Source organism: Rhea pennata, chromosome 4, assembly GCF_028389875.1.
Source record: "Rhea pennata isolate bPtePen1 chromosome 4, bPtePen1.pri, whole genome shotgun sequence".
NCBI classification, from domain to species: Eukaryota; Metazoa; Chordata; class Aves; order Rheiformes; family Rheidae; genus Rhea; species Rhea pennata.
This window is the reverse complement of record NC_084666.1, coordinates 17,250,532-17,266,637: the sequence shown is the minus strand read 5'-3', so window position 1 is coordinate 17,266,637 and position 16,106 is coordinate 17,250,532. Positions and strand designations below refer to the sequence as shown.

Genomic DNA, 16,106 nt, shown 5'->3' with positions numbered 1-16,106 from the left:
ATAGGTACCCAGAAATCGGTCATCTTTATTTCATGCCAAAGTCTTCTAAAAATGCGTATTTGTACAAAAATACCTTAGTGCATTCAAAGCTGAAAACTTACCATGATGTTATTGGCATCCGTATGTAATGCCTGAAAGTTATGTTGATTTGGGGTGCGAGGGGAAGAGATGGAAGGCAGGGATACTGGCATTACTATGTGATGTCCTAATATTGCATATATGCTTGTCTGCCATGTATTCCATTGAAAGATCTCAAAGAAATAAAAAAGCTTATGATTTGAAGCATTATTGTTCAAGTTTTACAGCTGGAGGAACTAATGCAGTGAGCCATCAAATGACTTTTTTGAAGTCACATATTCAGGCCAGAAGAGGGGGAAGGAAGAAAAAAAAATCTGGCCCAACTCCCAGTCCTCTGATACTATGAGATAATGGTAAATGCAAGGGGTATTGGGGAATTATATTTGCCATATGGGTATATATAAAATAGTGTGTATCATGTTATATATTATAGTCCTAACACTATCATAAGGATGAACAGATATACTAAGAAACATCTTAATGTGTCTTAGAAAACATTTTATTGTATCTTAGAGTCTATCGGTTCTGCCAAAGGGGAGGAAATATTCCCTACTGGGGAGAAAGTGGTGTTTGCATTCTTCTTGGTACTTTGTAGGTTACTTTCTGAAGTCATTACTTGGCACTATTGCCAGGAAGGTGAAGTTGTTTAAAATTTTAATACTTTCCTTCTATAAATACATGAATATTCGTAGCCAGGAAACCACCATTTACTATACAACATCATATTTTGCTGATAGTATGATTCCCAACTGGGAACTTCACAATGGCTCAGCCTGGAGCTTCTGCCTCAAAGGTTAGGCAATGTGCTGTTACTAATCAAGTTCTAACCCAGATAAAATTGTAGATCTAAAAATAGGTTCCTTGACTGCATAAGGCATGTTTTTGGTTGGATTGAGCACTATTTGAGATCTAAAAATAGCTTCCTTGGCTGCACACAGCACTTTTTTGGTTGGGTTGACATGGCAAAAGCACTGTGCAGAGCAGAAAAAATAATTAGAATTTGATCTCTATTCAAAACAGCAGTATTTCTATATGATCGAGTTTTTTTTTTCTTTTCCCCTGGATAAATAAATTTGATTTCACCTATTTGGTCCCTTGGAAGGAAGGATCTGTGATCCTGTGTAGGTTGAATTCTAGTTCATTAGAGTCTTCCAGTATCTTGTTTTGCACTATGGGATCTCTTCCACGTGTGTTAAAGAGGATATTCTGGAATTGCAAGGCACGTAACATGGAAAGACAGATATCACCTTATCATGTTGTATCTTTGAACAATACTAATGCAGCAGTTACCAGAACCTTGATGAAGGTCCGTAGGTACCGCCATAGACCAGATAATCACAGCAGCAGTACAGGTATGCCTGGTGTGTTTACATCTGTCCCTCCTGTCAGGAATTGCCCTAAGTTTAGGAAATTACTTAACTGTGAACTTAATGGAAGTAACTGTGAAAGAAGGCTAGAGACAACAGTAAAATACAGTTTCATTATTTTGTTATTATTACTTCTTATAACATGTTACTGTTTTGATGTCAAAGGATCATACTATGAGTAAAACCATGTAGCATGTGGGTGCCTTATCTTGACTCTCTGAACAAACTCTCAAATGTGGTGACTCTTTGTAACACACTACAGGCAGTCTTAAGTCTTATGTGAAATCAGCCTCGAGCAATCTAACAGTGCATTGAGAAGTCAAAATATTCTCTCTGATTCTAACTTTAGATCTTGCCTTTGAGATTTCACACTTACGTAGAGGGGAGAGCAGACATAAGCTAGGCTTCAAGTATTCATAGTACTTGCAATCAGAGTGAATTAAAATAATCAAAGCAGAAGTCAAAAGGGAGAGACAAGTATGGGGGGGCGTGCACAGCATGATATTTGCCCAGGATTTTTGCCCATGGACTATCAGAGGCTGAGGGGTGCTGCTTCAAAAGAACGAAGCTACCTTTCGCTAGAGAAGGATAGTAATTATGGTTAGAAAAGAATAAAACTTGAGAGTTTTTTGAAATATTTAAAATCTTATTTGTCATCTATTAGTAATGGCTGTTCATTTTTTCCTTTACTTGGAAGACAGTGGTAGACAGAATTAGCCACCTTAAGAAAAGGCAAGTGCAAACATAACCCATAAGCATAACATAAATTTGAAAAGAATTCAGTAGTGCCTCCAAAAATACTGTTGCCTAGAGTTTATACTCTGGATAGATATTAGCTGCATCTTTAAGACCCCTTTATACAATTCTGGTAGGTGAAAGTGAACGAATAATGGTATTGGAGCTACAGTAGATACTGTTTTCAGAGGTTTTGTTTTGCAGCAGGAAGAAATTACAAAACAGAATCATACGATGTTGCTGTTTCTATGGCCTGTTAATAGTAAAATGAGCTAGATTAAATTCTTGACTGATATGACTTGGCATAGTTTCATTGGCTTAAATGTTAGTTTACTCATGTAAACTTTAGTAATGTAAATGTTTATTAATGTATTTTGAAGTAATGAACCGCAATAAAATGCCTGGATATTGCCAAATGTTCCAAAAAAAATTGCAGTGGTAGATTGGAAAGCCTTTCAGATTGAAAGAGAGGAGGAAGAAACCTGACAGGATGAAAAGTTTTGTTTCTTAACTTCTCACATGTTAGAAATAGCAGGATTCATGACAGAGAGTTTTATGCCTAGTATCTTTGTGAGGTCTTTCTCCTCACATTATTGAAAAATTAACATTTTTAGAAATACTTTTCCATCTGATTTTGCCTACACTATGTTCTCTTATGCTACCAATTTACAGCTCAATCTATTTCCAGTCAGTGTGATCTTGTACTTCATATTAGCAATGCTTTGAACCAGTAATTGTCTATAAAGAGAGTCTGGAAGATTAATAACATTGTGACTGCAGTTGACATTTATATATGCCTCTTTTCATTTTTCCCTGCCTAGATGAGTATTTAATTTTCGAAAGAACTATTCTGAGCAGGTTTTCTCCCTATTTCCAATTTTTCTTATTGGAAAAAATGCAGCCTACCATTTTGGCGCTTTCATTTTAAAGTCTATTCACCCATTTACTTTCAGAAAGTCCATAAAAAATACACTGTTGAATATAATAATGCTAGTCCGTATTACACCTGCTGATATAGGGGACCATGCAGCATTAACTGTTTTGCATCAAAGGTTAGTTTTGTAAGGAACTGTAGTGCCTGAAAAATTCAGCGTTCCCTTTTCTTTGTGTATGAAAACGTTGGCTTGCGCTCAATAGGGACTAAGAGGAAGTAAATACAACAGGTGGATATTTGATCAGATCACAAGATCTCACCGGTTATTTATTTTTCAGAAAATCATAAACAAAAATTGCAGCAGGTCTGGAAACCAAGGTATGGTTGGCAAGTGGCTGAAGAAAGGTTTTCTGGCATCTGCCTTTTCTGGAAGTGTATCCAGGCCACAGATAGATCCCATCACACAGAAGCATTGAAGACAAATAATACGCTTTTTACTAACAAAAATAGTTAGCAATTTTTCTTCAATTGTTCATTCAAGCAAATAATTTTCCTTATATTTAATTGGATGACACGAAGGAAAAAGCCAAGAAGCTATTGGAGACTGGACCATTATAATATTATGATTTAGATTGGAAGGGACCTCTGAAGACCATGTAGTTCAAACCCTTGCCTAAAGGGGAGCTAAATTCAAAACTAGATCACATTGTTTAGGGTCTTATGCAGGTCTTTCTTTGAATATCTGTATAGCACAGGCTATTAGGGTAAACAGAACTGAAAACGTGATTTCTGTATGGCTTTCAGTATCTTTTCCCGTTAGCTTTTCTGTGCTTTCACTTGAACGTAGTACTAGGAGTGTCCCACACACGCAGCGTATATTGTTTATGCTTAACTAAGGGACAATAATTTTAGGCTGTGCTTCTCTGTCTGCCTTTTGTTTCGCCGCGCTACGTGCAGCTGTCCTGAAGAAGCTAGCCGGAGACACCGTGTCAGCTTTTCCGAGGCAGGTCTGCGGCGGGCACACTGTGGGTGCAGGGACTGTGCAGCCCCCCTTGCCAAGGGCGCCGCACTCGGTAAACCCCACATCGTGCGCCTGGACAGTCTGCCCCAGCACAAGCCACCTATGGCGATTCGTAGGGCGGTCGGATTGTGGTGTGCTGTCACTACTATTCTCTCTTTGGCAAGGTCAAAAATTGAAAACTATTCCCTTCTGTCAGCCCCTTACCCAACCAACACTTCAGTTCCCCCAACGGATGAATCTTTGATACATTAGGCGAGTGGTAGAGGCCTGGTGACAAGACAGAGGGCTGAATTTATTTCCAGATTTCTCTAGGTATTTAATAAATACTGAGCTGGAAAAGTATGATATACATGTATAGATTTCAGCAATGTGAATGCAGTTTTTCTGCTTATATAAGCCCCTGATTGCTAATGCCTCCTTAGTGACAGAGTTGAGTTAGTGATTTCTAGTGATCATTTGTTAGTTTAAACTTGCCGTTTGGGGTAGCCCAAGCTGGTTGCTTTTTCAAAATTTGTTAATTCAAATCAATCTTACTGGAAACTTAAGTGAAAGTAAAAAATATTATGTTGATGTGAAATTGTTTGAGAAATGGCTAAACTAATATTTCCTTTTCTGTCACTTAAAGAACAAAATTAAGGATCTGATTCACAAAACGCTGGGTGGAGGAATGCTTGTTTTATTTTTATTTACCTACCTAGAATTCCCATGACATGTGGGAAACCTGAGCTTGATTTTATTTTTTTTTCCTTCTCCTAGCTTTCTCACCATTCAAGGAGTTACTTTGTCACTGGGTTACAGGTTATTAAAGAATGAGCTACTGTCTCCTGTTGCTATTTCTTCACTTGTGTGTTAAGTGTGTTCTGTTAATAAAACCATTTCTCTTTCAAAAATTGATGAAATAATTTAAGTTTTCGAAACATTGAATTAACCTGAAAGAAACACATTCTAATTTTTCATTTTGAAATGTATGTTCAGAAATGTTTCTTTTGGATTGATTTGAATAGAAGTTTTATTGATTGCTTGATTTGGCCAGCAAATAGTAAACAGTTAGCTGCCCCAGCTGGCAGCTCTGTTTAAAGCGTATTTTACCAAGATTTGTCTTTGCTTGCAGAGTTCTGTCATGTCTAAATTACAGATATTGTTGTAGATCACTGAACATGTGAGTTGTTAGTAATACTGCTGAGGAGCTTGGCGAGTTCAAACATAGCCTATTGCCCCATTTGGTAAAAATAAGCTACATTAGTTATAATACTAGTATGGCCCTTTGTGAGCAAGCCCATACAGGGGGGGTTCAGAGGGAACTGAAATACATTGTCAGTGATGATCAGTAACGGCCAGCACTGATTAGCTGGAGACAGGAGCCTGGCTTGTGTATTTGAACAGAAGGACAAAATTTATTTAAATGTGCAGTATATTGATTTGTGTGTAGGAACAGCAGTCCTGCGGCTGTAAACCTGCTCAAAGGTGGAACAGTTACTCTCTCCTGTAGCTGGCCTACAGAGGTGCAGAAACCAGACTTAGTAAAGAAAGTTATTTAATTCTCATGATACATGTGCTTGATCAAATAACAGGTTTTAAGTTATCTCCACAGCTAATGAAGTTTGTGATCATTCGTGCTTCACATGAATCTTCCTTGCACAGAAACAAAATATCTTCATCTTATATTCCTTGAACCCAAGTACTTCACTGAAAATAATACAAAACCCACAAACCAAATAGCATCTTTTAATGATGTTTTCTGGCCCTCATTTGGTTGCATATGACAGCACAAAAGGATATGGATAATGTAGAAATAACTCTTCCTAAGATGTGGGTATATCCAAAACGAAGTTTCCCATTCATTTTTCTTTTTTAATATCAGGATTTGTTTCTGGGACATACAGACTTTTATAAATTACAGAGAGAAGGGAGCAGATGCCAAGAAATTGTAAAAGCACAAAGCAAGACTAGAAGTGAAAACAAGTCAAGGTACAATGCAGTTGAAGGTTGTGGTCATAAAGTGCTACAGAATTTTCTTTCTCCAAAAGCTGCTGAAACCCTGGGAGTTGATGCTGGGCTCTGTGGGTTACAGCATTTTGAGCCTTCAGAGCACAGGTCTGTGCTTGCAACTTATGAGAACAGTATGGGCATAGAGAATAATTGGGTAAGAGCTGTGGCCCATCTGGGAGTGAGGAAGAGCCTGAGGGAGAGGGAAAGGAGCGCCTGCATCCCTTGAAGGGATGTCGACGTGCTTAGCCAATGTGAGAAAAAACTGAGCCATGACATACATGAGGGAGTACATTTAGCCATGAGGAGCTGGTTTTCCCGGTTGCTCGGGGGATCTGGCAGAGCGTATTAGCATCCCCCTTTGGCTAGTGCAATGCCAGTTGCAGCCATGATGTTAACGAGAGGCTTTGCACAGCTTTTCTGTTGCGTAGCACAGAATATACTGGAAGGTACTGCGAAAATGAAACATGGAAGAAAATAGATGCCTTAGCCCATTTAGTAAATCTGCATCCGGCTTTTGTGGAGCTGCATGAGAAAGAGCAAGTGTGCAGCTGAATCTACATGCAGCTATGTAGCTAGCTACAAATTATAATGCTTCTTCAGCTGACAAGTATTTGAAATTATCTGCAGTTAGCATGAAAAGTGAAGGCGACACTGAAAAAGAGGGGAAAAACGTGTGTTAGTGTAGAGGCAAAAATAGGATAGAGCCGCAGGTTCCATCCTGTGAGAGGTGTGTAGCCTCATTTAAATCATTTATAATGCCATATGGAATTGTAAGGAAGCAAACATCTCCCTTTCATAGTTTGAATTCTGTCTCTCTAAGGCTGGAAAATACAAGTGTATCAAAAATGGAAGACATGCCATCCTCTCTCACATGCTCACAAAAAGAAAAGGCAAGAGACATAAAGACTTTGCAAGAGGAATGGCACAGCCAAAAGGCAGACTTAGATACCCAGGTACAGCAGCAACAACCCTACTTGACCTTATAAAGTATGCATGCACCTTTGATGCAGAAGGCAGTTTCTTAGCAGTTCACAGTTATGATATTTAGAATGGTAAATTTAACAAGAATGTAAAATTTAAATTTGTGCTGAAAATTTAGAAAACCTAGCAAATAATAAAGGGAATGGACTCATTCCTCACCTCCCACCAAAAAAGCTTCCCAAAACAAAAAAAAAAATTCTTATAAAGAGATACTTGTGGTTCCTTTTGCGATAGCTATTATAGAAGTATCTACTGTGTTTAGTAATTATGTTAAGAGGCGTAAGAATAAAACAGCAGCCTGAGGAGCGATGTGCAGAATTCCTGTTTTCCATAGTTCTAGTATACTGCTTTATAAATGGACTCTGCAGTGTTATAGCTCCAGTATGACAAAAAGTCTTAAACCTGCCTCCTCGTCTGTGCCTGCCTACTGTGCAAGCTGAACTCTGAACTGTACATATGAGATGGAGATGATTTGAAAAGAAATATTTTAAGAAAATTACTTGATGGACAACAGGCAGTATATGCAAAAGGGATGTCATTGTTTCGCCAGATTCTCTCTGGAAGGATGTTTGCATCCCAAAAGAAATGTAAAACTGCTATATTTTTCTTGCTTCTAATACTTCAAAATATTGTGTAGTAGGAGCTATTTTTCTAGTCAATCATTTGAAATAATCATTAGAGATGTGCAAATAACTGAATTTTTGTTCAGTAATCAAAGAGAAAGAGAAAGGCTAAAGAAAATTCAAGAGAACCTTTAAATGATAGATTTTAATCAATATTAAATGTTTAATTGGAGGGCTTTTTGCCATTTTAAAAATTAATTCAAGTTAAATCTCGAAATGTTAAAATGTTTTAACATTGCTTAATGTTTAAAGCAAGAATTCAAAGCTTCTTGCTTTAAAATGTCACCATGAATAATTTTAGTTTTAAAAATTAATTTATTAATAATTTCAGTTGACTAAAACCATTCTGAGCATATACATTAGCTATCCGAATGTATTAGCTATTCTTCATTGAAACAAAGGGCTCTTTGTGTAAAACAAGCATCTTACCTGTTTTTCATAGAGCAGCACAGGTTCATAAAATGTACTCAAATGTATGTAGTTCCTCTTTGCTGTGAGTGTAACCATTAATCCTATCTTGCTAACTTACTTTTCTGGAAGGTGGCTCAGCTGAAGCAAATATTAGACCAACAAGCAAATAATTTCAAAGAGTCTCTGAAGAAACATGAGCTACAGTCCAACAAAGAAAAAGAGAAGCTTTTGCAGGATCTTCACAACACCATTAAAGAAAACCAGAATGTTAAACTTCAGCTGGAGTCATCACATCAAAAAATCTTAAAAATATTGGAGAAAAGTAAAAATCAGGAACTCAAGGTCAGTTTACAAGCTACTGGTTAAAAAAAATCTTAGATGTGGGATAAATCATCTTAGCTAAGAGCTGATTTTCAAAATTCAGTTATTTCCAGTTATCTTAATGATGAGTTGCCATTGTTGAAAATAATAAATTATCCTGTGGTTTTGAGAGGTCATCATCTTCAGGATTTTTTAAATAATTATTAATTTTTTGAATTTATACCACAGTTTGGATGAAATAGTTGGATCGAATAATATAGGCTGCCTTATGCAGTTAGGCTGAGATGAATACAAGCTCTTCTATCTGCTCGCTTGTTTCAGAAATACAAGAGGATGCCTAAATGTACTACTAACAAGACTCTTTTTTTTTCTTTATCATACTTTATTCATTTATGCCTAGAATAGTTTACATGAAGTATAATACACATGTATAATGATGTATATTAGCTTAAAGATACCTTCAAGAAATCAATTCTGTAAATGGATAACCAAAGCTTTTAAAGGTTCAAATGGATTTATCTCAATGAAAAAATGTTAATGTAATATATTGAGGTTCTTGCTGTATGTTCTTCTAAAGGAAGTAGCTCTTTCAAGGAAAAAAATCAATTAAAAGAGTCTATGTGTGATTGTGACTTGAAGTTCACATGTCCATGTTGAAATCATGCATCCTCGGAAAAACCTCCTTTTAAAATGTATGTAGTAAAACCACCCTAACAATAATTGAATCTTTTGTTTATATATTCAGAAGAAAATCCTGAATTTAAACTCATAAAACCATACTGAAGGCAGTAAGCTGGTGGTAATAAAACAGAGGATCAGAGTTTACTTACAAAGCAACCATAAGGTTGCCCTGTGTTTTATACTGTATGAGCATTTCTGCAGACAATGGAAGATTTACACAAGAAAGATAAAGGAAAGATGAAGGCATTTGTCTGACATAAAGTGATAATTAATGACATACAGGTCAAATCTGGGGCTTTGTGTGCTGAATAATAAAATATCTTAATAATGCCAAATAGTGCATAAATGTCAACATTATTATTTCATGATATACAACAAATCTAGTGGATTTGGGAGAATTCCTGCATGTTAAGTTTTATTTTCTTATTTCAGCTTGGTTTTTGTTCTTGTCTTGATGAAATGTCATGTAAAGTGATGGTGAAAAAAAATCAAAGTTCTACAATGAAAGGCCAGATTCAACCTGACATTAAAATACCAAAATGATAAATAGGCTCCAACTCCTTTGTTTTCTGGGGGGAGGTTTGCTTACAGGAGGCAGAAGAGCATTTGAAAAAGGAATTTAATGAGACTTTCAAGATCCAACATCAGTCTCATAAGCTGGAAATGCAAACCTTGGAAGAGAAAGCAAAAAAAGAATTACAAGATGAACTGGAGCAGATACAGAAAGAGCAAACTCTGTTGCTAGGTATAATGTCTCATGTCATACGCATCTCCTACTGCTTGATTATATGCTGATAAGGACTGACTTTTATCCCATTCATTTTCTTCCCCCACTTCTGGGAACTCAGCTCTGTGGAAATCTCCTTTCTCATACTCTACAATTTCAGCAGCACACACTTGTTACTCTTTGTTAACCTAGCTCTCAGCTGTCAGCAGCAGAGAGCTGCTGAAAGAGTAGTCAAGTACACAGTATGCACTAACAGATACATTGAATTGGAATATCATAGTCAGAATATATGTCTTTTCTTTCTTTTTTTCCTGTATGAAGAATTACTATATATGGATGAAGTCTAAGCTACTGAGTCCTGTAGTGGAGATCAGTAACCCCATACATATTGTTTATTTGGTTTACAAAGAATGAAGTTCCCTAACCTGTTCAGATCTGAATAGAACACTGCACTACTAGGACCTGTAATATCTCCAGGCTTGAACTCATGTTATTAAAGCTCATTTATATTTTTTTTAAAATTAAAAATTATAATGCAAAAGTACTTTAAATATAAACTAGATTCTGCTGAGCGATGTAACCGTGACTTTTCTTAGTAATTCAAATTTGCTAGAAAGATCTGTTGCTACCTAAAGTTTTTATGTTCAACAGACAAATTATATTCTGCTTCCTCAAGAGAAGCTGCTGAAAGAATCAGAGAGAAAGCCCTGTTTCACCTTCTACCTGATCCATCTCCAAACTTGTACCAATTATACGCATACAGTGTGTATATGTATATCTCTGTATGTGACAGAGATCTGTTTGCCGAAGTGCTGCATTTCTCTGACATGGGCAGAGCTTTACAGAGTCTGCCTTATGGCCTTCTGTGAACCACCAGTGGTCTTGGCAAGGAAAGGTGTAGGTGCTCCAGTAAAGGTCAAGCTTAGAAGAAGCAATTATTATTTAGTCTGCAAAACAATGGACAGAATTTCCCCTCTGATTCCTGTTCTGAGCCCAGTATCTGGTTACTGTTGCTCCAATTAGTTATTTGACTAGTAACAGAAGACCTATATTTTACCAGAGATCTTGTGAATTTCTTTTTTTTTTCACAATTATATTTATTATACTCAATAGCAAAAGAATTGAGGGTCAAAGCAAAATGTAATGTATTAGTGTCTTCATCTACTTTGTCTACATTTACCCTTCCATCCATCCATCTGGCCTTTGACTTCTTTGACGGTAGTCTGTCTTACTGTTATTAGGATCTCTAAGGATGGAACTTTCTGAGCAGCAGACATCGTGCGCTAGTCTCAAAAAACAAATAGAAGATCTCCAAGCAGAGCTGAGGAGTGTGAGAACACTGAAGAAGCAACAGGCAAGTCTCCAATTTCTGCTTCTTTGTCGTGTAGTGCTAAGATACAGATGCTCTTACAGAAATGGAAAGGGTTTCTATCTGTTATATCACACTTTAAAATGTTAGCATTGTTTATGAACTTCTGCATATGGGTAGATTTTTTTTTCCATTTAAAGATCATAATCTACCTCACAAGTAAATGAATGAATGTTACCCTAAAATATATTTTATGGAGAATATAAAACATGTTGAGGACATACTGATCACATATTTTGGCTTGCAGATAGAATTGCAAATCAGTTATGCACAGAAGTCCAATGCATTCTTCTAGTTAAATAATAAGGGCCTGTGAATAATCAAATTTGGCCTTTTTCTTAGGAAGGAAGTAGCCAGAGCCAGATCAGATCTCTTCATGAGGAACTGGAAAAAAGTCAGCATGAAGTTTCTGGTCTTAAGAAAGAGAATTTACTTCTGAAGCATGCAATGGAACTACTCAGTGCAGAGCTGGAGTCACAGAAGCAAGAAGCTGCACAGCTTCAGGACAGGGAGAAGCAGCACAGAAGGTTTGCCTTAAATTCCCACTTTTACAGTACTGTCTAGAGAGTTACTAACAGTGACAGCACCAGAGGTATTCTAAATGTGACGAGTGGCAGAATCTGTTTTTTCTACAGATAATCATTTTAAAGGTTGTGAGTTTTTCAGAAGCGGTAGTATCACATTTCTTTCTCCAGCCATAATAAGTGTTTGAACTAAACTGCTCAGTTACGTATCACAGACAAATATGTCCAGTGAAATATGTCCCACAGGACTTACCTGAAAAAAGCTACTTAATGTCCGCCTTATTTGAAAGGGATTGGAAAAGAAAAACAAACTCAAAATACACTGAAGAGCTACTAAAAAAATGTAGATCTCTCTGAGAATAGATACCAGCTGTTTAAACCCACTGTCCGTAGCTGAAAGCAGTGGGTTGTTGACTCTAAAAGGGACCCCTGAGGATGCCACAGACGTACTCAGTGGGACTCTGTGATAGCTTTAACAGCCAGGGCCATGATACCAGCTACTGTCGGGCAATATGCCTCCAGCTGATGGAAGTCTAGAGCTTAGAATTACATATTTTAAAAACCTGAAGAGGTAAACAGATTATTTTTTGTGAAAAATTACAATTGTTAATTGCTGCTGACTTTCACATCTGTATGGGCTCTTTGTAGCAAGTTCTCCAGAGTTCAACAAAACATTAGCAAACAAAAGGCAGCAAGCTCGTAATGATTTCTCAGTAAATGCCCATTGGTTTGGGGGTTTATATCAGAAAGCAAAGTTATGGCTAGACTCACAAAAGGTCCGACATTTTTTAATTTTCAGTTGGCTGTGTTAATTAAATGTCATATCTTTCAAAATGTGTTGTCTGCTTAAGACAAATGTTGTACTTAAAGGCATTGTTACAGGCTTTGTTACATATGTTTTTTAATATTTATTTTTAGGATGGTAGATAAGTGGAGTGCTGTGATGTCATGAAAAATAGCATCAGAGAGCCTTATCTTAAAATCCCAGAGATTTCAAAATAATGTTGCCTAGTATAAGTAAGTTCCCACAATACATTGTCACATTTGACCATCAAGATTAACGTACAAACTAGATAATAGCACCATATAAAACAGACCCTCTATTTCCTAAAGGTTGAAGGACAAGCATTTCTTGTCCAAGTAACTTCCCCTTCCTTTCTGTTAGTGTGATTCTGCTTCAGACTGCAACTCAAGTGTCAAAGTTAAACCAGCAAGCAGATGCCTGAAGCTTAGCCCAGTTAACTGCCTTTGTTGTGAATAAAAGACTTCAAAACTGCATGCTTTGATCAATGATAATAAACTAATACTAAAGCATTTGAGAATTCAGACCTATTTTAATACCAATCTGAAAGGCTACTGATAGAAGACCTCAAAGTCAAGCATAAAAAAGAACTTGACATACTGAAACAAGAACACCAGAAGGAAATCGAAAATACGTTATCTGATTTCAGCAGCACTCAGGCACATCTTCAAGCAAAGATTTTCTCCTTAGAGACTGAGTAAGTCATTTAAATAAGCTGTGGCTTGTATTTGCAATGATGAGTTTTGTTTGTAATTATTGTCCTTACTATATTTGATATATATATATATATTTTATTACATGGTGGGATATCATAAATGCTGAAATAGAAGTGCACAAGTATTTCCTTTGCAAACATAACAGGGCCCAGATATATGTTAATAAACTGTGAAAATTGTTTAATGTAAAGCAATATACAGTTTATTTAATGCCAAACTATACCCTGCACTTATGTTCAGTTTTATAAAATATATAATCATCTCTGTCACAGATGATATCAGAGTCCTTAATCCATGATGTTGGACCTAATTCTGTTCAGCTGAGTAGCACCTTTGAGGTTAAGCTCTTGCTTATTCTCACTCCCTTGCAAATATCCCAGGGTATTCCCAACTACAACCACCACTAACTCAGGAAAATAGATGCACTTTGCAGCATTCTTTGGAGGTTAGTCATTCTGAGGTGCTTCAGACGGTACAGGAATCCTTGTTTTCAGTCTTCTCCTTTCCTCTTACCCCAACTGTGCAGCATATCCCTGGAAAAGAAACCTCTTTGCATGTAGGCAGATCTCAGACCATTCAAATGCTTTTATCTTTTTATCTGAATTCTGAGATAGATACACTAAATCAAGATTGAGAGGATTTTTTTTCTCTTGAAAATGTTTCCCTCACCAAAAAGCCTTGTGTTTCATATTCTGTAATACACTTCTGAGTATGGCAGCTGAACTTCATAGCACTCAGGGTCTCACCCAGCAGAATTCTCAAACTCAGCTGATGAAATAACAACTTGCTTTCTCATGTGGCAACACTGTCATCTCTAAGAAGGTCTAAGTTCTTCCCCCCGCCTCCCCGGATTAAAGCATTTAAAGAGCCGGACTTGCAGAGCAGGTTTTGCCTCAGAGGCTTCACTAAAGCAGCCTCTCCAAGCAGTCCATTCAAGCCTCTCTTTTCATAAAGGCTACAGTAATTTAGTGTCTCTGAAGCCTCTATCAAATATAGTTTAAATTAGCCTGTGGATTCTAAACTTACTGAGTCAGAGAAGAGAACAGACAGGATTACAGACATGCACAGATAGTGTGACATATGTCTTTTTACCTTAGGAAACCAGACTAGCAATATGATGTGCAAGCTTGTTAATATTTTACACCAGAGGCTAGATTTTTCACTAGGCAGGCAATTTATTTTGGAATTCTGCAGCAGTCTACACTTCTGTGTTTTTTATATATACATATACATATATAATGCCCATTTTTAAAAAATATTGTTTTATCAAAAAGGCTTGACTATGTCCCTATATTTTTGAATTTATAATAATATTTTTGAATTTATGTTAGCGTGTGGCCCAGGTATCTCTTGAACCTGGTCTGAGGAAGTTTTCCTGGCTTGCATTCTTTCTTCGGCACAGACTTAAAGGATTAAAAGACAAGCCAAGAAGGCAAGAGTCCAGACAAGAAGATATACACCTTATAAGCTGCCTGCAAGATAAAATAAGTGAGAGAGAAAAGATTATCAAGCAGCTGGTGGTGAGATTTTTCTTTTATATATAAATGCATATACAGGCTCCATTCACTGTTTATGATTGGTAATTTCGTTCTGCTTTGGAATATTTTGACAAATGTATATTTCTATAGCAAGGAGACACATACAGCTTTATCTCCCCTCAGGAAGGAAGAAAATTTCAGCATTCACTTTCAGCCAACACTGAATCTTACAGGAATCGATCATTTTCTTTCAACCCTAATCTGGGATGTTTGACTCCTTCCATGAAGGTAAGACAGACAATTCAATTATAATTGCAAATCATGATATTTTATTGCTATTTCAATCATACAGATATCATTTTCATGATAATAAAGGTCCTCTTCATTTTATATGATGATGAATTCAGAAGAATTCTTTCCAGTAAACAAACCCACAATCAAGTGCTGAATGTAATATAAATTCAGTAGAAATCTATAAGCAGATGCTCAGGAGTATGTAAGCAGTTATAAAACACTAGACCCCCTCAAAAGAGCTTGGTCTTTCACTGGGATAACCACAGCTATTGCTTGTAGATAATTGGGAGTTGCTATTTGGGGTATTGCATGCATCAAACAAAATTATGAATTGAATTTGGGCTGCCCAGGATTTGCTTCTTGTCATTCCAGTCCCACTGGATAGTATTATACTGTCTATAAGGAGTCAAGGAAAAAGGTGAGGGCAAGCTGGTGGAAATTCAGCTCTCAGTACCACTGCAAAGCTATCAGCTTTGATGCATTTATAACCTTAACACAACTTGTTTGAACTGGACCCACCTAATTCATTGATGCTCACAGCATACCCTGAGAGAGGATTTATTTTAAATGCCTATAGAAAAAATGTGAACCTTCATTTTTGGATGTTCCTCACAGGATGTCTAGGAATGAAATACTGTTGAATTTTTATAGTGTTAAGTGTGAGAAAATGCATGTGTAATGCAGTTTATTGTAATGATAAAATGCAGCAGAAGAAAATGGATGAGGTGCCCAGCCGTGTCGTCAGTGTTCCGAATTTAGCTTCCTACGCAAAGAGCTTCTTCAACTGTGACTTGAGATCGAAAAGAAGTGTTCCTCAAATACCAAAATCTACAAGCTTAGACCAGAGTCCTGGCTGCTTCAGAATGGGCTATCTGGCAGCACAGTCTATCAGCAGTGCCACCGCGAGGTACTTGTCCATTTTGAGTGACTTGAAGATGATAAACTAATTAGCACTTAGAATTTTTTAGGTATTCAAGTATGTTTAATATTTGGAAATAAAAAATGATGTAGGTTCCTGGCCTGCAATGAATCCCACATACTCAGTTCTCTGCAGATAGACCCAGATCTTACTGCAGAAGTAGGCAGTAATCACTGACTCTTCAAGACAGTTAAAA

At 36.9% G+C, this 16,106-nt stretch overlaps 1 protein-coding gene across 1 annotated transcript in view; it reads left to right on the top strand.

Annotated features, from left to right (window-relative positions):
* FAM184B (family with sequence similarity 184 member B) overlaps positions 1-16,106 on the top strand; it is a 46,124-nt gene that overhangs the window by 29,057 nt on the left and 961 nt on the right. The window contains 7 exon segments of the mRNA XM_062574616.1: positions 8,209-8,421; positions 9,673-9,826; positions 11,050-11,162; positions 11,520-11,704; positions 14,622-14,739; positions 14,881-14,985; positions 15,699-15,898. Coding sequence (XP_062430600.1) covers positions 8,209-8,421; positions 9,673-9,826; positions 11,050-11,162; positions 11,520-11,704; positions 14,622-14,739; positions 14,881-14,985; positions 15,699-15,898 — 1,088 coding nt within the window.